Below are 26,475 nucleotides of genomic sequence, written 5' to 3' on the forward strand. Positions count from 1 at the left end.
CACGACACTTACACGCGAGAAACAATCGCTACGTATCGACGCGAATACAGACCAGAGGAAGGAGGAGTTGAACGAAGAGTGAAAAGAGAGAGGAGGACGAAAAGTTGAAGAGACAGCAAGCGGGAAACACCGAACCGCGAATACGTACGCACGCACACGATCGAGCAGTAAAGATTCCATGAGCGATCGGTGATCGAGTTACGGGAGACGAGTTTCAAAGATCGGCAAAGGTGGAAGAAGAAGAACCGTGGTTTACGCTACGCGATTCCGACAAATACCAATAAATCGAGGATAGAAGCCGGGGAGAAGCTGCTCGGACAACAAATTCGAAGAAAGAGACGTAGGAGAGGAAGGGACGAAAAACGAGAACAGCGGTGTATCGAAGGAAAGAGTTTGATGAGCCAGCAAGCAGCGTTAGTGAACAACAGAAGCAGAAGCAGCAGCAGCAGCAGGCCCGGAAAGTCAAAGCAGGTGGCGAGTAACTGACGTTGCCCGCCGCCCACGTCGAGCGAGGATCGTTGTCCTTTGGACGATCCTGGGCTAAGGAGAGCAGGATAAAGCGGGTAGCAAGGTAGGAAGGAACGGCGGCAAGCGCGGAAGTGTGCCGGCCGTCGAGCTGCTTACCGAAAGGGTTGCGAAAAAGCGGGCAAGCTGCGCCGGAAGGGGGTAGCCCGGGCTTCTCGCGAAGGCCTCAAAATTTCGGACGCGACGGCGGCCCTGGACCTACGTGCCCAGACGCAAACCCAATCCGACTTTGGCTTGGACCACCACCAGCAACAGCATCACCATCAACAACAGCAGCAGCAGCAACAACAACAACAGCAGCAGCAGCAACACCAACAGCAGCAACAGCAGCAGCATCACCATCATCACCAGCAGCAACAACATCAACAGCAGCAAAGCCAAAATCCAGAGTCGCGTCCACACCATCACCTTCAGCAGCATCATCATCATCAGCATCACCCCGGAAATCATCTCCACTCTGGCGATTCGGGGGGTGGGATAGGAGGTGGAGGAGGTGGCGGTGGAGCCGTTGGAGGTGGCGGTGGTGGTGGCGGTGGCGGTGGCGGAAACGGCGGCGGTGGAAGCGGCGGTGGTGTTGCTGGTGTTGGTGGAGGAGGAACGGTCGGCAACGAGACCCTCGATCCATCGAGATCCATCAAAATCCAGGAAGAGGACGACGAGGATATCACCGAGAGGGAGGACGACGAGGAGGACGAGGATCCTTGTAGCTCGCCCGAACCTGACCTCGACAACGAACCGGAACCCATGGAGGTTCAATCCTCGGCCGTCACGGCGGCCGCTAACCTTCACGTCTTGCGACAACACGTCTTCAAGATGTCCGACTATTGGCAACAGCCGCAACGGGGCCCGCCTCAGCATTCGCCGGGGATACAACACAGCCCTATCTCCAATTCGACTCAACAACAACAGCACCAACAACAAGTGCAACAAATGCACAGTCCTCTCGGCCAACAACAACAGCAACAGCAGCAGCAACACCAGCAGCAACAGACAAACGTCTCGCAGGTGCAACAGACTGGCAACTCGGGATTAGGACAGACCGCCAGTCCGCAACAGCAGATGCAACAACAACAGCACGCCATGTCCATGAACCAACAAACGGCTCAAGGAGGCCAGCATCAATCGTCCCCGGCGCCGACGACGCCGTCGCCACAGGCTGACCACCAGGGTGCAATCGCGTCCAGCATGGCCCAAAGTCTTCACAGCCTGGCGCAGGCACAACAGACCATGTCGCAGGCCTCGAGTCCGTCGCTGGCCGTTCAGGCGGTCCAGGCCGCTCAAGCGGCCCAGGCGCTCAACCAAAATTTGGGACAGGCGTTGACTCAAGCCTTGACGCAGAACATGCAACAGAACCTGGGCCAAACTTTACAGCACAATCTCGCGCAGAACCTCACGCCGAGTTTGTCGCCGCAGCAACAACAACAGCTGCTCAATCAACCGCAAAACCTTAGCCAGACCAGCCAGAACCTGCAACAGAACATCCAGAGTCAGGCGCAGAACCTGTCGCAAACGCTGCAACAACAAGCGCAGAATTTGACACAGAACCTTGGCCAAAGCCTCAGCCAACAGGCGCTGCAGCAACAAGCGGCTCAAAATCTCACGCAAAATTTGCAGCAGCAGGCTCAAAATCTCACGCAAAACCTGCAACAACAGGCGCTGAACATGTCCGGCAGCATCGCTCAAAACGGTGCACTCGCCGGGATGAAGATGTCCAATCAACAACAAAACTCCCAGAACTCGATGCTCAGTCCCGGTGCTACCAGCCAGGACTCCCACGACATCAGCCTGACGGAGAAGCTCGTCAACGAGTTACAGGTGAGCATACGTCTACGATCCATCTATGCAAATCACTATCAGCTTCTCCTTTTTTTTTTTCTCTCTCGCTGTTATTTTTTCCGATCTCGGTTATATTTCTCTCCTCCGTAGCGGCGGAGAGAAGAGATAAATAACTGGGACGAGGCGACCGCGATAAAAGTGCATAATGCGTCGATAAATAGGGTCATTCACTTAGGCCGACCGACGCCGGACAATACTTTCAAGCATTTTCTGCGAACGTAGAAAAACATCTGTCCTCCCTTTTTTCCAAAAACTTTGCCTTCTCGATTGCGAACGCTATCTGAACGCAAACGGTTCGAATATGATCTCGAGTCGATCGTAGATTTCCGAAAAGAGAGTAAAAAGAAATGCTATCAAGCTGAATGATGATCCAGCGATCGCGTCGCGTCAGGGAGGAAAGAAAAAGCTGGCAAAACGTGGCGTATCGGCTTAACTGGATGACATTCGATAAATCGCGTTACATCGTCGACAATTTCGCTGACTGTTTGAATCTACGACTGTACCGAGAGATACACTGACCATGGTTCACGCACATCGGAATACGTTGACTTACCACATCGCGTACTTGGACTCGGCGCGTACGCGTACCCGTTCACGTCCACCCATACACCGAGTTTCGCTGAAACCTACACGCATACACGTAAACGTACACGCATGCAACTAAACGAGCAAGAGAGCGAGAGTGAGCGAGAAAGAGAAAGAGAGAGAGATCGAGTGCAAGAGAGAGTGAATGTTACACGCGCGCAAACAGCCAGCCACGCACGCACACGTTCGAGTCACCGGGCCACAAATGCAAACGCGGCCCACGCACACCGATGCGACCAGATGCAGATACGTCGTCTCTCGGGGTTCTTGACCCGCGCAACACAGATAATACTATACGCATACGTCATACGGTACGCCGAGAAGATGTTCCCGAGAAAATATCGCGGCGTGCTTCTGCGATGCCACAGTCCGCGAGCTTCGATACGAGGAAACTAAGTAAATATATCCCTGCGAATCTGCTTCGCTCTCACCGCTAATAGGAACCCGAACCTTTCTGCTTATTTTTTTTTTTTTTTTTTTTTTTTTTTCTTCTCGTTTCGTTTCTTGCACGGATTATTTCAACAGATTTTCTATGTTTTCCATGTTGCACAGGGTGATTCTAGAAAATAGATTATAATAGCTCTCTTTTGAAATACCCTCAGGACCAAGGTATCGAAATATGAATTTTTAGAATCACTCTGTGTGGAAAGAAAAGGATTTTGTAGTATTGCTGGTTAGATGAAAGGGCAAAGGAAAGTAAACTAACACGAGCCTCCTGTCTTGCCCCGATAGTCTCGTGCCTCTGCGGCGGGACTTGGAGGTGCAGGAGGCGCCGGCGGAGGCGCAGGAATGGGCAACCTCACCTTCGAGGAGTGCTGGTCCGTCGTGCAAGGAGTGAGTTGTACACTCAACCCGTTCAACATCCCATTATTATATCTCTTCCTGATCGTAAACAGCTTCCTCTTATCAATTTATTTTTTTTTTGTTTCGCCCAATTCGTTCAAGCTCGTCGTGGAATGTTTTTTTTTTAATCATACGTTCCTCCCGCACGATTTTCCGTAGAGATCTTTAGTTTCGTTTCGATTCAGTTTCCTCCCGAGGAGCGAGAAAAGCTCTTCGCCAGTGTTTTTCACATCGTTTCTCCCTAATTTTTCGTTGTATTTCTTTGTTTTCTGTCGCAGCTGGCATGCTCTACGTGCGTGTGCTCGTTTGTTTGTCATTTATCTCTTAATTTTTATTCCGTTTCACCTTAACACAAAGGTAACAAGTTCGTCGACTAAACGGACGAACTACGCACACAGGTGCGTGTGCATCGTGTTGTTCCCGTGTCGATCGTCGACACGTCTGACCGTCGTAGCGGTTCGAGAACGATCTTGCAATTCACCAGAAGAGCAGACAATAAGCGGAAAATTTTCGTGATAGACAACGGACGAGAACAGGTAGACGGAGAACGGAACGTCTCGAGGAACGGTACCTACCTCGATACCCCGCGGGACAATACCGCGTTTAATTGTTCCATACGCGTATTCCACGCACGATGTAACCGATTTAATGGGACAGTCCGTCACGATCGATAGTAGCGGTCTTCGCGTATATGGTGTTGTCCTTTTACGAGACAGCACCGAAATGAAGGGAAAGGAAGCACCGCTAACGAGCCGTGAATCCAGTCGGACTATCGTTTGCCTCGAAACAACGGCATGCCCGACGAGTGACGAAGAAAGAAATTAAACCGTAGATATAGAGAGACAGAGAGAAAGAAGGGGTGAAGTGGTGGAAAGTAAGGTAGAACAGGGAGTAGAGGAAAGGCTCGCGGAAACTTTTAAATTCTCGTCCCGAGTACGAAACAACAATTTGTTTCGCTAAGTAGCCGTAGCTTTCTTTTGTTTTTCCCACTTCTTTTATTCTCACCAACTACTGCGAGGGTTGCGAAGAAAGAGTAAGGGAGGGGAAATGGAAAGGTGGAAAATAGGTGGTTAGAAACTGTACCACCCCCGTCTCGTCCATCGCCACCTTGAAAGCGAGTCGCGGGACGAGGCGAAACTTTCGGAAAATCGCAAAAACGCCGCACGATGGCAAAGTTTTCACGTTTTGCAGGGATTTAATTAAAACATTCGCCTCCTTTGTGAAGCTCCTCCGGCCGCGTATCTCCGTCGAAACAGAGTACCGTTACCCTGTATTCCTGATAAAATATTACCGCCGAGTCGTTGCCTGCGCACCCCCTTTGCTAATTTACCCGATCGTTTACGCGATTATCGATAACGATTAACGATCGTTCTTCGCGTCGACGAACGCCATCGAACTCGCTGCCCGGACAATTATAAAACGGTACGAATCGTGGGAAAACAAAGGGCGAGAAATAAAATGGAAAGTCGAAAAACATTAATGCCGTGCAACGTTGTATAAACACTCGTTGCGGAGTGATTCTCATGGCTGTCGATCAACGGAGGAGAGAGCGGTTTTGTTCTTTCACCGGCTTGAAAATTAAAATCCAATTATTTCGACACCTCTGCTCCACGACCCTCCGGCGATTCAAATGAATTTTTTGCGCCCAACTCTTTCCCTCTAAATCTCTCGTTCACCCCGGCTTTAAACCGGTTCGACGTCGAAGGTAACGTTACCAACACATCCAGCTTACCCTTGACCGATCCACCGTCTCGATTTTGAATCGACGACGACAGCTGCGAGAACCGGAACTGCGCCACGGGGAAAAGAAGAAGACGATGGTACAGGGGGGAAGACAAAGGCGAAGAAGAACTTGAACGCGTTCTCGATCGATACCCGCAGAATCTTCGACCGCGTATCGTTCGATACATTAACAGATTTTCACGAATAATCAACAGGAATTATTCTAAATATCCAGGAAAACGATAGTCAAATGAATTTTCGATTCGAAGTAAAAATGACGAGGAAGCAAGCGGTAGATTTCTCTCACGGAACCACGCGTCTTTCTCACGTTCGGTTTCGCATCCCCTTGAGCGCAAGTTTTTTTGCCTTCAACCCCGGCTGAGGTTCCATCGTATTATTTAAATAACGGTGTTCGCGCACGTGCCATTGTTTCACTAACCCTTCTACTATTACGAAGAAGGGGCGAGCTGCTTTCTCTGTGTTTCGAATCGAAGAAGAAAACGCAGAGAGGATGAAAGAGAGAAGAAGGTCGGGCGAGAGGGGCAGGGAACTTCCGTGCCTTGTAGCCGTTATGGCGAAGGCAAAATTACGACATCTCAAGTCCACGGGCAACCGTACCTTCTGCCCGGTTCAGAACGTAGCGCAAACTTTCCTGGCTTTTCAGTAATTTTCTATGATTTTCAGATCGCATGATCGCTAACAATAACGCCGGCCCCGCTTCGGCTGTTAAGATCCTCCTAATCGAATTGTTCGATCTTCGGTGAAACTGTGGGCGAATCCGTTCGAGTCCGGGGTTAATACAGAAATTTCTAAAAGATCCCTGTAAGGAGCGTAGCTCGCCAAGAAATATCGTGGAAATTCATGGAAATCGTTACCGTCTAGTAATCCAAAGACAAATAACTCGTCAAAAACGTGGTCGAACAAAGTAGAAGGGAAAAGGTACGCGTTACAAAGTCGTGCGCCGACGAAACGTTGCACACTCGCGACTCGCGGCGTACGGTTCTTTCTTCCTCTTCTTTTTTCGCCTCCGTCGTCATTCGCTCGCGCGGTTCCGCCATGACCTACCCTAAGCGGTCCACGAGGAAAAGAAGGAGAAAAAGAGCGTGGCTGAAAGCGATGGACGGCGAAGGGCGAGGAGGTAGGCTCACGCGCCCACACACGACCGCCAAGAGCTGCAACGCGGATGAAGAGAGGAAGAGAAGCGGGAGAGAGATGGAAGCGCATCGCGTCGAGTGCAGCGGAGAGAGGAAAAAGGGAGGGCCAGTGCAGCACGGAACAGAGTTTATTCTTTGTGTCGCGTGTATGGCTACGCGCTTTTTTTTTATCGTTCGTTGACTCCGCGCCGTTTTGCACTCGCGTTCGTCACATCGCTCTTTCCACGATAAGATTAGGTTCGCACAGGGGCGGTGGTCATGCGCTACGTTCGTGCATTCCAAAACATCCGTACGCTTTTTCCCTCGACAAGTTTTCGCGACGAGGCTCGTCGCGATTCCGAATTCGACCTCGTTCCGATGAATTCTTATCGCAGAATCCGCGAGACGATGCATAACCTAACCTAACGTTAACGTTCTGAGAATGAAAATCTATACGCGCTTTTCGTTACGTTTTTCGTGCTTATAACCCCCTGGAAACGGTACGCCGAGCGATTAAGAATCAGTCTGTACCGTAGCAAACTCATTAAACAAACCGTTATCCCACGCGTCACCAGTAATTATTACAATCTGGAAACGTGACGTGTACGCGATTGCCATTAATTCTCGTGGTCGTCGGTCTGTAAATGCCTAGAATCCGACTATCGTTCGTTTCGAATGAAAAGAAAATTTCATCGAAGGGTGGTGATAAAGGTGGAAAATGCGAAAGGAGGATAGATGGATAAACTGGTAGGCCTGCGGAGAGTTGAGAAATCTCAGCGGCCGGTCACGAGAGAGACCGCGCGCGTATCCCAGAATCTTTCCTCTCCTCTGGTTGGAGCTGCCGCGGCAAAAGATCGTTGCCCTTCTAAATATAAGTTTGCAAAATCGAACAGCAAAACTGTGGAGTTTTGCCGTGGTCTGTGCGGCTCTGTGTGTATATTGCCGGTAGATCAGCCCCCTTCTTCTTCTTCTTCTTCTTCTTCTTCTTCTTCTTCTTCTTCTTCTTCTTCGTCTTCTTCTTCTTCCTCTTCTTCTGCTTCTTCTTCTTCACTGGCTACACGTTGCTCTCGCGCTCCTCTTTCTAGCATGTCGCTTGGTCCTCCTCCGCCAGACCGTATCCTCCATCGACTCTCTCTCCTACTCCCTCGGCTCTTCGCCCATATCCACCACCTTCTTCGGACCCCCTCTTCGAGTCCCTCCGACGCCGATCCCCACTGCAACATCGTGACCTCGAAGGCCTGCGAATCCGCTCTTTCGTTCGCGTTGACTTTCGGACAAAATTCGCCTGCTCCCCTGGTGCACGTAGTCGTAGGTCAGGATCCGGCCGGGCCACGACTACTGCCGGCCGACCGGCAACCGGAACATCATCTGGAACCCCTTCTTACCCAACGACCGCCATCTCGAAACCTTTCGGCCCGTTTAACCGCTATCCATTCCCAACGTTTCTTCTTTCGCGTGTATCATTTTTTAACGATGTCGATTGAAATTCATTTTCATTGCCATCGGGATAACTGTCGATTAGTGGAAATTCCAAATTCAAAGGGGAGACTGATGGAAAGTTCGGCTCCATGATGGAGCTGGAAAATATTCGCGAGACGATGTCGTCGAGACGTAGCTGGCGATGCTCGAAACAACAGAGATAAAAAAATCCGACAGCGTGGAAAAAATAACCGAGGCGGAATCTGGGTCAGCGGGGCTGTGCAATCGCAATGTGCCAATGTCAGTCGCGTAGATCGCAAGGCCAGCAAAATCGTGAGCAATGAGAAGTCTCTCGATCGAGCATCGATCTTTCCGAACCGATCTGACGAAAAAACTCGTCTCTCTGCTCGCGGTTCGAGCAAAAAGGTGCAACCGATAGATCAAACTAGTCGGAATCATGATCAGAAATCGCGAGATTAGACATGACGACCGGTGTGGAATTTTGATCGGTTGCGTTTTTCCTCCTTTTCTTTTTTTTTATCCTCGACGAACACGTTGATCCCGTGAAACGTACGAAAGAGCAAAGAGCGCTCACAGTGTACGCGTTGTAGCGGCGAGCGGTCGGCGTCATCGTCATCGTCATCTCGTGCATGCGTGGGTGAATAGCCTGGCCGGTCTCGAGCAGCACAGGCGGGACAGAAAGACGAGAGCGTTTCGAGGAGAGAAGAGATGGAGAGGAAGAGAGAGAGAAAGAGAAAGCGAACAAGCCGACAGATCAGAATGAGAAGTTGTCTGAAAAGAAAGACAGCGAGTATCGCGAGGCAAAGGGGGGCGCAGAGAGAAAGAGTTGGCAAGAAAGAGACACCCTGTTACCACTCTGCGCATTGACTCAATTTTGTTTCCTCTTTTCATTATCGGATTTCAAGGCATTCGTAAAAATTCTTGTACGATTCTCCTTTGACCGAGTCCATTAAGTGGACCAGAATGAAGTAGGAAGAGTAACGAAAAAAGAAATCTGGTCCATTGAATCGGGAGCAAAGGTAACTCAACATTCGGAGATTCGTCGAGGGTTGTTCTCGAGGGGCATCGCGATCCCTATCCGTTCGGATGTAGGGAAAACGTAGGCGAATCGCGTTAGCGGGATAGCAAAGGCGCACAACCCCACTCCAAAGTGTCGTGGATCCGCTCTGGTAGCTTCTCGAGGCGAGTATTCTACCTTCGGACCTTCGCGCCAGTGTCCCCCACCGGTTGGTATCCGGCCAATCGGCCGCGAGGACGCCGGCGTGAAGCCTACGCGACGGCGGGCAGGCCGATTCTCGCCGGCGCCCCAGCATTTTATACGGAAAAGACTCTTTAACGAAGCACAAGGTGCGCACGCACGACCAACTTCACGCGACACCACGCGCGCACCGCGTCACACGCACACGGGGAGGCAAGAGTGCGACCAAGACCAAGACGACCACGACCACGACCGCGACCGCGACCAACACGACCGGTGACAGTAACAAAGTTTCTCCTCTCTTCTTCCTTTTCCTTCATCCATCCTTCCTCCCCCTTTCCACGCAATATTTTTACCAGTGCAGACGAGTTGCAAACAGCGGAGAGAACAACATCGAGATAGAGCGTCGGTGCCGCGTAAAACGTGTTAATACGATCGGTGATCGGGAACGGTGAAAGCTCGAAACGTGAAACGTAGCGCAGGAACGAAGGGATTATCGAATTGGAATCGGGATCGTTCGAATGTATCGCGAGGAGAGGATCGAGGAGAGCATCAGCATCAGCATCAGCATCAGCATCAGCATCAGCAGCACGTCAGAGTCTCGCGTCGCGAGGAAAAACCACGCAGGATGAGTGACAACGTGCGCGACATTGACAGCTGACAGCGCGCGAGGAATACCTCTCCGTCTCTCTCCTTTTCCTCTCTTCGTCTTCTCTCCAAGTGTTTTCCCGCTAGCGTTCCTTTCTAGGCTCCCTTCGTACCACATCTTCTTCGTCATTCTCCTCCACCCGTGCTTCGCCGCCCCCACCAGTAAGCAACCGCGCCGCGAAGTGCCGAACGATGAACTCGGGCAACAGTGTGCCATATTTTGTGATCTTTTTACCTAGCTCCTACCACCGCGTTTTAACTGTGATCCACCTACTCTAGAGAACCGTGCACGAGAGGTAAGGAGACCATATACTTGTACTCTTTAATCTCGCTTTAAAACCGAGACCACCCGTTCATTTCGCCCTCCGACTTTCTTTCGTGTATTATTCCGTGGCCTGAAATTCAAGGAAACAGAGAGAGAAAAAGAGAGAGAGAGTTTTAATCGAATTTCCTCGATCGCCATCCACGTGCGTCTGCCGTGTCCGGAGCAAACAAACCGTCCTTCCGCGGAATCGCGTAAGCCGGCTACGCGCATTCCAGAACGAGGACGACGCGCTCCTTCGAGCGCGAAACACCGTCAACTGGATCGACTCCAAGTCAACGTATCTCCACGGAGAAAGATCCTTTCGTCTCCCCCAACGGATGAAACGTACACTTCTCGCGACTGCACGCGTTCCACGCTCTCTCGAAATCGAACGGGGCTCCCTTCCCGATACGTTCCACCCGGTTCTACAAAGAAAGTATTCATCGGTGAAGCTCTGGTCAGCCTCGTTGCAACGATCCTTCACCTTTTGACACGCGTTTCATTGTCCGTTTCTTCAATTCTCTCGAATCGGCACTACGTTTCCGAAGCGTACTGCTACCCGGCGTAATTAATCTCCTCGTCGGAGGAACGGATCCAGCCGATTATCGATACGGCTTTCCATCAGATTATCGTCGATCCGCGCAAATGGAGACGTTTGCATCGATCCGTAAATGGGAAAGGAGCATTGGATCGGATCGAATCGGAGCACCGATCCGAATCCGAGGGTCTCCGGAGATTCGGTCGCGACTCTTTTTCGGCCGGTTGTTACCGGTGCTGTTCGAAGGCGGCCGAGCTTCGGGCCGAACCACGACCTACTCTAACCGTACCACTGATCGAGCTGTCGTTCGAGCTCGACGCTTGCCGCTCGCCGAGAAACTTATCCCGAAACAGTTTCGTACACCTCTCTCCCGGTGCACGTAGAACGCGGCAGGGCATTTTTCACCGGGCCCCATGGCTCCACGGTCGCGAGGAAAGCGATTCTAAGACGGAGAAACGGCGCATTTGCATGTGCCGCGGAGAGAAAGAACGAGGGGGAGAGGAGAGAGAAGGGACAGAGAGATAGAAGGGGGCGGGAGAGAGCTCTGCCGGTTGAAGAGGGACGGTAGATGAGCAAGAGGGAGAAGGAAACAGGCTCTGCTCGAAGGAAAAGAACAGATAAACGGAGATAGATAGCGCGTATGCAGATCGCGGCAGAGCGCTCAAAGAAAAATTCCTTTACCGGCAAAAACTCGACCCTTTGCTGGTGCAAGCCGTGGGAAATTTCGTTGGTCGCGAGCGAGGGGAGGAGCGTTTCGAATTGCGACCAGTGCAAAAACCATCTTGCTAGTGACGATGCTGCTAGTCGATCTAGTTGCGAATCTTCGATCTTCGACCAGTTCGATCGCTTTTCTTCCATTTTTTTTTTTCTTTTCTTTTCGTTATTTCGAGTTCAACGGACTGCCGGCTGACCAGTCGGAGGTGGGACACGGGTTTGAGAAATGTCAAGAAATGCAGGCACCGTCGCGAAGCGGGTCGCAGGGCACGAGAGAGCGGAGAGGACGAGCAGACGAATGCGAAAAGAGAAAGAGAAAGAGACGGAGAACAGTTAAGACAGTCGGACAGATAGAAAAGGAGGATGGGGATAAAGAAAGAAAGAGAAAGAAATAAAGAAAGAAAGAGCCGAGGAGATGCAGCAGACGTGGCAACGGCGCAAATGCAGAATGCACGCTGACATAAAACATACATATATGCAGGATGCAGCGTGCAGCATCCAGGCCTTCTCTTCTAGGAGTGTTGCGAACGTTGCTCGACGCAGCTTTACTCCGAAACGCGGCAAAACTCCCAAAGAAACCATCTGTCCGGCTTCTTTCCCGATACGCGTTTCGCGCCGATCGATCTTTATCGCGGTTCCATCTATACAGGGTGTAACTTAACGTAACGTAACGTGCGCTAAGGCTACGATTTCGAGCGTGGATACGTTTCGAGCAGACCACCTTCGACAAGGTAAATCACTTTCATAGAGTCTTGTCGCGTCCCGAACAGGGATAGCCTTTGTATCAGACCTCTCCGCATCGTTTTTTACAATCTAAATCCACTTGCGTGCAATTGCACGGATCTCCACGCGTTACAAATCACGCACTCTGTATAGTCTGACGACGGCGGCGGCGGCGGCGGCAGTGGAGGCGGGGGGGAAAAAACGGGGTCGTCGACATCGCGAGTTTGTAGATTTTCCGAGCGACCAGACCAAAGGAAACCAACAACCTTCCTATTCTACTTCGGTCGGTCCGATATTTTCGGCATCGAACCCCTTTCTTTTATCTCCGAGCGTGGCTGACTGAACGAGGGACGAATGAAGAGAGGGAACGAACGCATCGTGGCTGCTGAACCTGACCTCCGACAATACGCCGGCGTCGCCGGCATTCCGTCCAAGCCTCCGCCGCGCCGCGCCGCGCCTCGCCATGCCGCTCGCGATCCGCCTCTCTTTTCTTCTCTCCCCGAGTCATCGCGTGCTCGTTATTAAAATAAATTAGAGATCGCGAGAGTCTGTCGCGAGCCTTTCTTTCGATTCCATCCACCCCTCCTCGACGTTTCGCGCTCTTCTACTCACCGCGACCAGCTCCACCGCCCTTAAGAAATGAAAGAGAAAAGAAATCGAACGACGAAATTTCGCGAAAACTTTGTCCGATGCCCTGTCGCGAAACTCGAAGGACATCAACTTCTTTGTCCTTGGCTCGTGATTTGTACGCTGTTACGCGAATGCTTCAGGGTCGTCTCCAGTGTCGAGGATTCAGCAATCGGTCGTACACTCGGTCAAGGTTGCCCGATTATCGCCGCGTTACTACCTTGCTGATCCGCTGTGCAAACCATCCGTTGCGATACCAACGGACCACTCTTTCCCCTCGACTTTGCTAAGTCGGCCCGTGTTGTTCAGTATTTCTGATTCAGAGACGTTCGCGACTTGTGTCAGGCTCGTAGGAGCAGCGAAAGGAATTATATTCCATGGACTGTAGCGGCAATACTGACCGCGGACAAACCCGTTCATATTGTCTTACCTTGCCGCAGCCGCGGCCGCGACCGCGGCCAGGTTCGCCATGTCCACTGTTAGCGTACGCGTGATATGATAAAAGAAAAAAATACTCTGACGCGGACACAAGGTTACTGCCACAAGACGGTGATACGCACCACCCCACCAAGGCTAGCCAGAGTCTTTCGCGGTCGTCTCGGCTGGCCTCTTTAGTTTCGTCAAAGGTGTTCGAAAAAATGTTCTAAACCAACAATTTTCGGTAATCGAAAGTATAAAGAAACACGGCTGGTGTTTCTGTGAATCGACCGTACAATCCCTCGGGCCACGATTCGATTAACGTCGTAAAAGCGCGTTTATAGCTGTTCGTTCGTATCCCGGGTCTCTAAGATTGTGGTTCTGCAACAGGCTGTCGGAGTAGTGCAAGCTAAAGAGCGCAAAAAGAAGAGAGGAGAACAGCGTAGGAAAAGACAGAGAACCGGCGCGTAATCCGACACGTTCTTACATAGATGCAGTTGGATGTTAAATTCAATACACGCCTACTTCTTTTTCTCGACGACGATTACGTTCGATTAATTTCGATCGGTAATTATTCTGAACGACGCGAACGGCGGATAGGTCTCGAACGATCATGAACGCTCGGTTGGCCTAGAGAACGACCGATCTTCGGAGTCAATGGGAACCGTTAGTCGAGAAGGGATCCTGGCCGGTCGAGTCGTATGCAAAACTAGATGACGCGATGCGACTGCATCCTCGCTGCAGCTGCGCCGATCGTCCTCGCTTATAATTCGCGGGAATGCGGAAACAACGTCCCGGCAGACTCGGAGTTCCGTGTACGGGCGTCAAGCCCAACATCGCTAGGAGAAGAAAAAAAAAAAATGAAAACGGCTACCATGAAAAATTGCAACGTGTAAAAGGATACGATGTAGACAGGCGGGTAATCGGGTATCCTGTGTCGTCGCTTCAGACGCGATCCGATTCCTTCTTTTCCTGTATTTCATTCGAGCGGGCGGTAAAGTTGGTCAATTCTCGTGATAAAGAAATAACGCGTGTACTCGCGATTCATTAACTCGAATGATAAAAAGAAAAGCCATCGCTAGGATGGTACAACACGTGTACAATTTCCATATCTAGCAAAGCGCGCGTAACGGAAGGCCGATGTTCCAAAGGGAATATACTTGGCAATTTTCAAGATTATCAGACGGCTTACGGTTTTCTCGCTCGTCGACTAGAAAGAAGGCAGACGTTGCGTCGCTGGCAGCACGGAATACGGTGCGTGTCTCCGAAAAATAAGGGGTTATAAATAAAACGGCAGAATTTCCACGTGGATTTGCTAATAAACATACCACCCATCGTGATGCCCGGTATATTTGTATGCAAATCGATTGTAATGTGCGGCAAAGGGGCGAGGGGGGAACGAAGAGGGACGGAGGAAGAGTGGCAGAGTGTAAATGCACATTTGCCGACGTCGGTTGTACGCAACGTGTACGTGTGTACATACATATTTATACGCGTGCAGAGTGTAAAGCACGAACGCGTGCACGTTAAATACGCATGCGCTCGCGAGAGTGCATGCGTGCACGCACGATGACTCAGAAACGAGTCCACGCGACAATGCGAGTAGCAAGTAGCAGAAGGAACCGAAATCTTGAGAATCGTTTTCTTTTTTTTTTTTTTTTCTACTTCCAAGCAGAGTTTTCTCTCTTACGAGATGGCTAGACTAAACTGGATCGTTTTTCGAATAATGAAAAGTGTCCTCTGACCGAAGATGAATACGTTGCTCCGAATCTCGTCAGGGGAGAGACGGTAGCAGGCGCGAATCGAGCGATCGCGATTCAGGACTCGGGGTGAAAAAGCAAGGCTCTTCGATCGGGAACGTAATCTTTCCCGATGAGAAAAATTGGGACGCGATTTTTTTCAAGATACCAAAGGCCAGGCCGGCGAACTATGATAAACAAATGAGACTTGGCAACGCGGCTTGCAACAACTGCAACTGCAGCAGCCAAGGCCTGCCAGACTTTTCTCTCTCTTTGGTCCTCTCGCTTTTTCTCTTCTCTTCCGTCTTATACCCGCGAGTTAAACTCCGTCTTTCTCGCTGATTCGACCATCTTTCTCCCGTGGCCACGGCTGCGTCTTTCTCTCTCGATGCCAGGGATTTTCCCTCTCCGGCTGTCCCGTTCTCGCCTTCTTGTTCCATTGCTGCTCCCCTCCAGCCGGTTCGGCTACGTGAAAGAGGAGGTTACGCCACTGTAGTGGGGAAAAGCGGAGGAGGAGAAAGAGGAAGAGGCACACAGAGAGACTCTTATTTGCTTCTTTCGTTGTTCCTCTTATTTTCCTGCCCGCCTTCAGCACCGGCACCTTCTTCTTTCGTTGCTCTGCTTCTTCCGAACACCGGAGCCACGGAACTACTCTTCAGCCCCTCGCGAGCACGCGGGTAGATATCGTAGCAGCGTCGGCGGCGGTGTCGGCCACGGTGGTGCTTTATTTTTATCGCAATCTTTTCTTCCCCTCTGTCTTTCCGCCCCTTCCCTCTATCGCTCTTTCTTCCTTTTTTTTCGCCTCCTCCTTCTCCTTCTTTTTCTTTTCCTTCCCTGTTTGCCTCGCACCGCTGTTGTCCGTGGTCAGTACTTTCCAAGAGGGATGGCGACGAGAACGCGCGGCTCGGCCTTCGCCAGATACCTACTCTTCTTCTTCTTCCTTTTTTTCACATTCCTCCATCTCCCTTTCTCGCTTTCTTTTTGCCGCTTCTTTATTTATTCGCGGGATAATCTCGCGCGCACGACTACGTTGAATCACGATCGTTGTAAGGAAAACTCTTGAATCAGATATGTAGATTTTCGGAAATGAAAAATCTGACAAACGGACTTTGCGTTTTATTTTATGACTCGATCGACGCTGCGGGCGGACTTTGAATACGGTATCTCGATTGTCCTGCATTGCTCGATATCGGCCGATACACTTTCTCTGCAGCCACGATGCAACGCAACTCGCTCCGTTCGCCATCGCCGCGCTTTTCCTCTCTTTCTGGTAAAAGCATCCTGATTGATTTCTTCACGCGGCATGGTTTTCGATTAAATCTGCTAGTTTGATTTATTTCTGAAAATCGTCTCGCGTTTTCTACGTTTCCGTATCCGCCGCGAAACTGGAATTCATCCGGCAGAAAAGAGATCTGATCCGATTGGAAAGTTTTCATTGGTGCGCGGGAGGAGCGTGTCTCTATTTTTTCCGAAGTGAAAAAAAAAAAAAAAAAAAACGACGACGAGGGTGAAAACTCGTCGGTTTCGATCTTCCGTTCTCGTTCGAGAGTCTCACGGGTGATAGGCGCGTGCAGCTGTGCGTGAACGTCTTATCATGACGTCATTGATAAAGCGGCCATGATGGATAGGCAAAGTCTGTTCACAAAGAGAGACAGACCCCGCCCTATTTTTTTCCACTCTGCCTCTGGCCGGACACGATTTGAACCGGCCGCTAAACTATGGCACTAACCTTCGGCCGCGTTCCACGCCCAAAATAATTTCTACAAGCCAGGGAAGAAAGATGGCGTACGATTCGAAGAAGTCGGCGCCACGCCGCCGCTGCGCGGAAACTTTTTCCATCGCCGCTTATTTTCGTTCGCCTCGCGAAATCCCGCATCGTCGACGGCTAGGCGATTACGTAAACGTTGTACAGACCGCTTAGAATAGAAAAATTTTCTCAAGGACCTACGTCGTCGATAGTAAAATGATTAGAAAAAGAAATATCGATTCCGCGAAGAGGAGCGTCAACAAAATGATAAAAATACGAGAGTTAATACGATCACATACACCATACGTCTTTCGAGCTTTTCACCATTTTATTTCCCGCGGAGTTGAAACTCTGTCCACTGGAAATTCGTCGAGAGTAAATGAAATCGCCCCTAACGTGGAATCATCGAGTTCTCACCGCGAAAGACATCGGTGGCCGTCGAAGAGATAACTGGAGCTTCTCCGCAGCCCCGAAAGCCGAGTAGTCCGCGAAGAGGATGAAAAATAGGGTGGAATGGAAAAATCCTAATCGTCGGGGGTCGAGGATGACTGTATCGGCAGATAGATACTTCCTGAACGCCGCGGCGGCGTAACGCGTTCGTTCCGTCTCTCGTACCCTGCCTGATCGCGATATCTTTTTATCTCTTTCTAAGAGAGCCGTTGGTCGCGAGGGTGGAGGAAGAGAAGCAGCAAGGTACGTAAGGTTGAGACGGTGGCAGTAGTACGAGTAGCAATACGATGAGGAGTAGTAGTGGAGGAACAAGCTGAAGGAGAAGGAGAGAAAGGGGGAGAGCGGTGTACGCGTATGACGAGAAGAAGTAGGGGAGAGAGCGAGGGAGGTTGTGAAAGAGAGATAGAACCGGGCACGATTGGCCCCTTCCGCAGTGTCAGCGGTGCCGATTGGTTCGCGTTCCCCGGAATCGTGTTATTTCAATCGATATCTCTTCGAGTAGCCGGCGATTTTTCGTCGCGGCGCGTTATCAGCGCCTTTCCACCTTTTTTCTTCCCCCGTTTAGCACACGCACAGCGCGGCAGACCAAGAAATCGCGCTGTCCCCCCCTTCGGATTGCTTAGTTCGCCAGAGACGCCACACGCTGGCGTACAGCGCTGCGTCCGCGATTTTCTCGATTCGGACGCGCCAACCACCCCCGTGGATTACTTTTAAAAAGAAACTAATCGTAAGGAACCCGCCGCGCTCGGACCAGTGACAAATTTCTTAACCGCGCGTCCGTTCTTCGTCCGCGTCGTGCCGATCCGCCCTCCCACTCTTTTCGCGCCAGCTAATTACCGATTTCTCGTCGCCCGATCGTTCCAACGTTCCGTGATAACACAGTGATTCGAAAGCGGAAACGCTTTCGCCTACGTGAAAATAGTGCCTTCGAAAGTATTAAGTGGTTCATCCACCGTGTGTGTTCGTTTCAGTTTTCGTGAACAGCAAAAGGATAGGGCTCGATCGTGTTCAAACGCTTTTCTTCAAGAGGAAATCAAACCAAAGACGTACAATTTACGATAAGCATCCAACTACCGTCCATTCAAGTCCATCCCATAGTCGAAGTACCATGAAACAGACTAGACGAAACGTGTTATCTTCTTAAGTATATCATTCTTCGAACGAAGAAATCGTACACTTATGCAACTGGTCGTTCGTTTCGATTGCGTAAAGAACGAAGGAATACGCGTGCCCGTTGGGGGTGAATCGCGTGGTAGCCTGAAAAAAGGTTCGCGATTCTATTCTGAAACGCTTTTCGATCAGCCAGTCGAGTGGAAAGTACGCGAGTCTGAAAAAGTAAGCACGTGAAAGTGGAACGATACTGTTCTCACACGACGGGATACTAGACGAGGCGACGGACAAAAGAAGAATCACGCCCTCGCGCGTACATGTGCTTCTCAGAGTGTCGCATTCTCACGCAGGAAATTTCTCTTAGTTGGTTGCGCAAACATCACCGGCGGGTACATTATTCTTCGTTATAGAATCTCTTCGAAAATGGAAGAGAATTCGATCGAGACTATAAACTGATACCTGGATAGTTGATTGAGAGAAAGAAAAGAAATCAAAGGAAAGGGGTGGTCGATGTGGAAAGTTGTGGTGAACGATGCGGATAACGTTCGACGGAAGAAGGACTGGTTGGAATCGAGCGTGTCGCGGGTGCTCGCAGAAATAAGGATAGCCATGTCAGTATCAGAGACTTTCGTATCACCGTGCGTGGAGGGCGGGAGGGACTCTTCAGGTCGCGTGCTCGAGATTCTTCCCTGAAGATGTATGGCACCAATGAAAGCCACGGGCCGAACCACGGGCCTTGGACACCGCCTCCTGCGCCCGAACCGCTCCCGCCGCAAGCCCAACATCACAACCATCCCCGACCTCACCTCCACAACCATCCGAGCCACCCGCCGTACGTACCGCCGCCGTATCAGCATCCTCATCACCACTTGCCGCCCGAGGTAATTATTGACGATATTCCTGGCCGCTCGAGCCCGATGTCTTCCCTACAACTCCAAGAATCTTTCGAAATGCTCTATGCCCCCAAGGGCCGACCGTTTGCCCCCGAAATGCGTTCAACGTTCAACCCTTTAGCCGCGTGACTGCTACGAGTCATCGCACGATTCAGACTCCACGAGCCGAGTTACGTCTTTGAAAGTAACTCGAAAAATTCCATTTGCATCGAAGGACACAATTAGCGCTTTACATAGACTCGATTAAACGATGTAATTATTAACTCGCTATGTTATTCGAAACCTCTGACCCGTTTATCTAAAAACCTCGACCAACAGTCGTTGATCTCCGCTTGATCTTGTTTACGAAATTAAAAGCTAGTTTCGATCGTTTAAGGAGACCGAGAGTAGAAAGTGAGCGAAGCACAAGTATGTAAAGCCGTTCGTTCGTTCGTTCGTTCGTTCGTTCGTTCGTTCGTCGTTGCCCTCTTATTGGGCTAATCGAGCACACCGTTTGATCGTGGATTAGAGATTGTTACTTCGCGGTTACACGGCAAGGCGTACGCGTGATTAATATCGTAAAGGAAACCTACAACGATGACTCCTCCAAGTGGCTATAGCACAAGTTCGCTTCCCACCACAAGCTTCGGGTGGTACACAGTCGCAAGTTATAGACGCATAGTGTCCCGTTCGCCAGACAAGTATCGACGATTATTATAGAGTTTGCCGGTGTACGTTTCCAACGTGCTATTTTGACACCGAGTCCGGTTAACCGTCTGGTAACTCAGCTAACCGCCTTTTCCCTTGACGCTTGCATTGGGACTCGTTTCTTCGTGAAATTCAGAATCTTTAATTGGTCACCGGTGGTTCGCGTGTAACCGGCCGACACATCGGCAGAGATTAGTTTCTCGATTCTTGCCACGCGGACAATGACAAAGCAAACATGTCGTTGACGAGCTGTACTTTCCCGACTCTCTCCGTCTCTCCGCTGTTCGCGAGATTATCGAGAAAACAATTTACCGACACCTTTCTGCGTTTCTCCATTCTCCTTCGCAGTCCTATCGAGATTCTTGCAAAATTCTCTACGCTAATATACTCGTAAACAAGATAGCTCAAAGATTATTTTTCAAACCGCTATTACGTGCATACTTAGAGGAACAAAATCAGCGAAAGTAGAATCGATTCAAGGTTTCTCGCGCCTCTCACAATCGCTCGTATTGTGTTTGACGCTATAAAAAGCGAAGGAAAAATCCTAAACTCCATCGCAGATTCGTAGCCTAACTTCTATCTCGGTTGAAATCCGCGTCGTTTCTTTCGTCAGGTGTTCCAAAGATTGAGGGTCAACGGGAGATCCGAAGGGAACGGTACCATTTTCGCGTATCCTCTAATCAGATCCTATCCCTCCAGGATCAAGGGATCTAAAGACAGAAAATAAAAAAACCCGACGAGTCGGTGTTATCGGCAGGTTGGCTTATAACCGGAAGCGTGGGGCACACGAGGCAACGGATCATCGTGCCGCGATTCAGACAGATTAAAGCCGACGATTACGGAAAGAGACGGAGAGCGACAGAAAGAATGAGGGAGATGAAGAGAGAGAGGCGGAGAAGGTCCACCTTTTCCTTTATATTACGGCACTATTCGCGGCCGCAGTTTAGACAGATAGGTGGGTAGGTAGGAGAATGAGTCAGGCAACGCTAGGTAGGTTAGATTGGACGTTGTCTCCGCGCAGCCACTCGCACACACAGCCAGAAATTCGTGTTCACACGTATGCAAAGCCGCGCGAGAGAACACGTGTGCTGTACGTACAGAGAGGCACACATACCTTCGAGTTAATAGCACATGCGAAGTGCTAGATGGCCGGCGTGCGTGGGTGGACGGAACACGTTACCTCTACGTATGTGTGCCATGGAGAAAAGGCATATGGTCAGCAGGTGAGACCTTTGCTTTGTGTTCCAAGTGTATAAAGTAGCCTACTTCCAGTGACCAATGTTATTCCATCGTAATTTACTGCGCCAAGGGAGAGACAAAGGGTTGCGTTGCTCAGCTCCTTCGGATCCCTTCCGAAAAACGGGCCAACTACTCCTACTCCGGCTACGTTCGATCGCGAGCCAGTCTTTCGAATCGAATCACTCGACTTTAAGTTGGAAGGAGACATCTTTAGCATGCGAAGAAAAGCATTACTTTGAATCGAAATTATAAAAGTTCCGACCGAGAGACGAAGAAACGAGAGCAAAGGGTGAAACTGGAATGAGGAATGCCTTTTAGGAAATACACTGGGTGTCGCTTGATATATTTTTCCATTATTAAGGACATTAAGCCGGCGGCCCGCAGGCAACCAACTCTTTCCGTTTTCTTCTTCCTCTTTTCATTTCTTCTCGGAGAAACAGCCGTTCTCCTCTTTTGCTCTCCTTTTTTTCCGCGGCGACGACGACGACGATAAATCAGAAAAAAAGATTCAAACCACCGCTATGGCCCGGGCGACGGAACGCAATTTTCCGTCTGCCAAGAGATAAAAATATGATTAATGGACGTATGGTGTTCGGGTTTGTGAAAAACCAGGAAAACCTTCGTAAGTGAACGACCAAGCCTAATTAGCATTCGCTCGAAACGTCATGATAGAGAAGCGTAAATGTTCGAAACGAATTCGATGACGACTTTCGCGGGAAGTTTACCGAAAAATCTCCACCGTCCACTCGAGACGGTCGTTAAAAATTCGTAACTCGACTTTGTTGCCATCGAATCGTCCCTCGCCCTCTTGACAGCCCTTGGCTACGGTTAATCGCCGCGAAAACGTTCTCCGAGCGTAGATTCTATCATTTCGCGAAGAAAGCGGAAAGGGTGAGCGAGGGAAAAAAAATTACATTCCAACATCCCCGCGGTCTAAATACCGACATCGATATCTCCGGGGATGTTTCCGAACGCAAGCAATTTTATTCAAATCGACGCGAAACAGGACTCGGATTGATTTGTCTCCGGGCGAAAGAAGCGTCCCGGAGAAAAAACGAGGAACGAAATCAAGTTGCAGCCTCTCCCTCTCTCACGGGGATTAAGAATCAGGGATGCCCCGAGTCGAAGGTCGCCCGTCAAATATCCAGGCGTCGCGTCGTCCACCAAAGAAAGGGTTGAAAGTCGTAGAAACTTGAGAACCCTTGGCGACAATTTCAATTCTCTCTCTTTCCCTCTGTCTCTTACTCTTTCTCCGATCTCTCTACCACCGTTCACCGTCTCTCGGGGTTGTCTTTGTCGCGCCCGTTCGCGACAAGGGTGGCCTAAGATTCTTAAAACTTCTCGCGAGATTTTTCGATTTTAATTACAGTTTTAACATATTTTAATAAAATCCTCCCCGGTTCGCCTTTCTCTCGCGCTCGTTCCACGTCCGTTCAACGCTGGCCCCGTCCCCGTCTTTAATTCCGACAACTTCTCTCGGTCTACTCGTCCGAAATTCTCCGCGCTAAATCTCCCTCCTCTCTCTCGACTTTTGCCACGAACTGTACCGCTCGTTTTAACGTTAACCCTTTCGTTCGTTCACCTACACCCACACCGACGACGAGGAGCAACACCTGTTCCCTCAACGAAAACCCGAAATCAAGCGTTCCACCCGCTCGTATACGGCCCTTCCAGCAGTTTTACGTTCCTCCTGATCGCGTCGAGGAATAGCCAAGCGTGCCGGGCCGAGTGCGGAACTTGCGCTCCGTACCCTACGCGTACAATTCGAAAAGCATCGATCGTGTATGGTTGCTTTCGAAAACCACCGGGACGGACGTTGACCCCTTTACCGACCAGCTGTTCCATACGCTTCCTATTTAATTCGCGTAGAATCGTTCTATAATGATGCGAGACGATGCAACAATGTGTCCCTGTACGCGCAAATGAATCGACGTAAGTAAGAAACTTGCGTTTCCCTGTAATTGCGAAAGAATGCTACGAGGATCGCTCGAACCGTCTACGGATAACAAACCAGGTGAAGCTGATCGTTTACTCGCGCGGCTAGTAAAATGATCCCCTAGAAAGATATGGGAATAAATGAAGATTCGTGAATGAAACGAATGAAACGAATGAAACGAATGAAACGTATCAGCCGATCCTTTGAAAGTCCAGGCAGCGATGGCGATCGGCGGTAGCGCGACGGTCAGGGCTCCCGTCGATCGACCATCCTCCGTTTTTCGACCAAAAGTGCAGCGTACCAACTAACTCCGGCAGGTCTTCTCGCAGATCCTCATGCACAAGAGCGCGATGCAGATGCACGCGAGGGAGCTCGGCGCAGCGGGTGCACTGACGGCGAGAGCTGGCGGCGGGATGGCGGGCGGATTGGCAGCGCTTGCACCGATCGGCGTCGGGCCAGGCGGTATGATCGCCGGCAACGAGGTAAAGCCACACCAGTGCCAGCAATGCCTCAAGTCATTCTCCAGCAACCACCAGCTCGTGCAGCACATCAGGGTCCACACCGGCGAGAAACCGTACAAATGCAGCTATTGCGACCGCAGGTTCAAGCAGCTCAGTCATGTACAGCAACATACCCGCTTGCATACGGGTGAGTATCTCTCCTACCCTCTAACGATGCCTGTCCGAAATCCTGCTGGACCGACCTCGGTCATCCCGTTCTCGTCAGGCACGGCAGGATTTTTGCCCCGGTATTAGATACGATCGATCGCGCCACGCGGTGAACTTGATTTCTTTCCTACGCGAATCTTTCTTTTTTCTTTTTTTTTTTCTTTTTCTTAAACGTGACATTCGACGTATCTATTTATTTCAATACACATATTCCTTTTTTTGTTCTCCGCGAGAAATTCCGCCTCCCACTGAACGCGTTTCGATATTAATGTTTCTTCATGGAGAGAAAACCAGTTTGCCGATACAATATTTTTCGATCGCGTGGCGAAATCGACGAGTCACCGAGCTTAATGCATGCGTTCGGTATAGCCGGGACTCTGATAGTAAATTCTATGAATACCGCATTGCATCGCGACCAGTCGATAATCAATAAATTAATATACTATTATAATCTGTACGAGCGATCGTGCGTTCCGATTGTGGCTAATTTTAATGCATACTGCGAGATTGCTCAATGCCCCTCGTACCACGGCCAGAACAGAGCGTGGCTTCCAAGACACCGTTGACTGAACACGTTGTCGTACACCGCGGTGCCCGCCATGCCATGCCATGCCATGCCGTACGTGCGGTATGCATACAAGTTGCGCGTATTGCTGAGATAAGTTCAATTTACGCGGGGCGAACGATCGAATTTATCGAACGACTTGGTCGACTAAGAATAGCAGTGACGGAGAAACGTAGAGAGCAGACGAGGGACCCGTAATAATGAGAAAATTCGACGGCGCAAAGCCAGCCAACGGGTCGCGCTCGGGTAGAAAGAATTTCATTAAGGGATGAGCGTAGTCAATCGGAAGGTATTAGCCTCGAGAAGCGAACGGTCAGCGCCGCGTATGACCGGACCCTTGCGAAAAGTCTCGTTCATCTCGTTCAAGATCTGCTTCCGAATCGGAAGAAAAAAGAAAGGAAAAGAAAAACGAAACGTTGTCGGTATGCCAGCTATTTAATCGAAACGTCCAACGGTAGTATCTACTCTTTGGCTGCTCGCGAGAGGATAACAGAATCGATTCTTAAGAAAACATTCCTTTGTAATCATTGCTCGGAAAACTAATTTCCCCCCAACTGGACACCGATCGGCAAGCGAGCTTCCTTCCGTAGGCTCCTTGGAAAAATAAATTCACCAGCGTTTGCCTTAATCGCGTCTAACGAGGAAAAAAAAGGGCCGACATTGATTTCAACGCAACACTCGTTTCACCCCTTCGTCCTTTTCGACGACTACCAACGAGCAAGTAACTACTGCTCGGCAACCCCTTACATTAATAATCACCCTTCCCGCGTACCGAGCCCCCGTTCAACGTTATTGCGACTGGTACTTCAGCTAACGTCGGTGTACGCGCATCTATCGCATGCACCGTTTACGGGTTCCTCCTTCTTATCGATGAAACGTTTTAAACAGCCGCGAAAGGGTTTGCCGGCCGATATTCTCGATCGACCGTGTGCATCGTTCGATATTCAAAGTTCCGAAGAAGATGGAATTCCTCATTTATAATCGGTGTTTCGCCACGTCGGCATAGCAATTTCTCACGATCGAAAAATCGGCATACTCGCGGCTGAAATTCCTTTCGGATTCCCATCTCGGTCCTCGCCGCTGTTTTCCCAAACGATACCACCGCTTCCGTACACCATTTGCATACCATATTGATTTCTCGTTTCGCATCTCGTTGGCGGGTCGCGATTGGCCGATCAAAGTCAAAAAACGGCGGGAATTTACTGCACCAGTGTCGCGTTCACGCGGCATCCCCGAGCCCACGCCCGCCCCTCGCGCTCACCCCCTTGCTGACCGTCCTATAACGCGAGCGTTACAACAATTTCCATCCGACATAGTCGAATATATACGCGAACGACTATAAAATTTCCAACGTATATGCATATAATTCATTAACCGAAATTCGATAGAATTCGTGCTGTTGCGAGCGGTAGGCAAAACGAGAAACACGGCAAGGTGGGAGGAAGGGTAGGGGCGATAGGGAGAATCAGGGGGAGGGGGGTGGGAAATACTAGCGAGGGTGACAGAAACGAAGGATGGCGAATATAATATCGGTGAGTGTCCACGATATCGATAGCTGGTCAATAGCTGCTGCAGCCTAGACAAATACCTGCCGAGGGTGTACAGTCCATCCTCCCCTCTCTTAAGCGGGCTTACGAGGGTGACTGGGCTCGCGGCCAATAGGAGGTCAGTATTCCCCACTCGGCGAGTCGCACGCGAAAAAGCGCGGGAATTTTTCGATCGTCCGATCGCTCAATAATGGAACCGAAGTTACGCGCCGCCACCGTCGCACGCGCACACCACCACCACCACCACCACCACTGTTTCACCTCCAGCGGCACACCACCGTCGTTACTGGCGCGCGTTACATCAACGCACACATACAGACAACCTACGTGCAACCTAATAAATAGCCGTGCGCATTTGCAAATGTGTTACCGGATAGACGACAGAGTTCGTATGCACCGGGGGGGGGGGGGGGGGTGGGGGAGGGGAGGGGACCAGAGGCTAGCAAAGATTATCCCTTCAGCAACGAGGAAAACTCAATTTTCACGGGGCGAAATCTAATGATCGGGTCCACCCCACGCGCGCGGAATTAATCGGTTTTCCTGAACGCTACGAGCGGTCGCGTTAGCTTTCGAAAGCACCGGCGATTCCTGGCTGGTCGCGCGCGACCATTTGCCACTTTTTAATGAAACGCAATCAAGCA

The 26,475-nt window shown here is 50.5% G+C and overlaps 1 protein-coding gene across 16 annotated transcripts in view; it reads left to right on the forward strand.

Annotated features, from left to right (window-relative positions):
* Positions 1 to 1,058: 1,058 nt before the first annotated feature.
* Positions 1,059 to 26,475, forward strand: part of dati (zinc finger protein datilografo) — a 49,161-nt gene continuing 23,744 nt past the window's right edge. For 15 of the 16 annotated variants that reach the window (XM_034324343.2, XM_034324346.2, XM_076689051.1 and 12 more), the window contains exons 1-3: positions 1,059 to 2,340; positions 3,679 to 3,780; positions 23,372 to 23,702. In XM_034324343.2, the coding sequence (XP_034180234.1) occupies positions 1,270 to 2,340; positions 3,679 to 3,780; positions 23,372 to 23,702 (1,504 nt within the window). In that variant the 5' untranslated portion in view covers positions 1,059 to 1,269. The remainder of the gene's footprint in view (positions 2,341 to 3,678; positions 3,781 to 23,371; positions 23,703 to 26,475) is intronic. The other variant, XM_034324345.2, reaches the window with a different exon arrangement.

The sequence above is a fragment of the Osmia lignaria genome, chromosome 7 (genome assembly GCF_051020975.1).
Source record: "Osmia lignaria lignaria isolate PbOS001 chromosome 7, iyOsmLign1, whole genome shotgun sequence".
NCBI classification, from domain to species: Eukaryota; Metazoa; Arthropoda; class Insecta; order Hymenoptera; family Megachilidae; genus Osmia; species Osmia lignaria.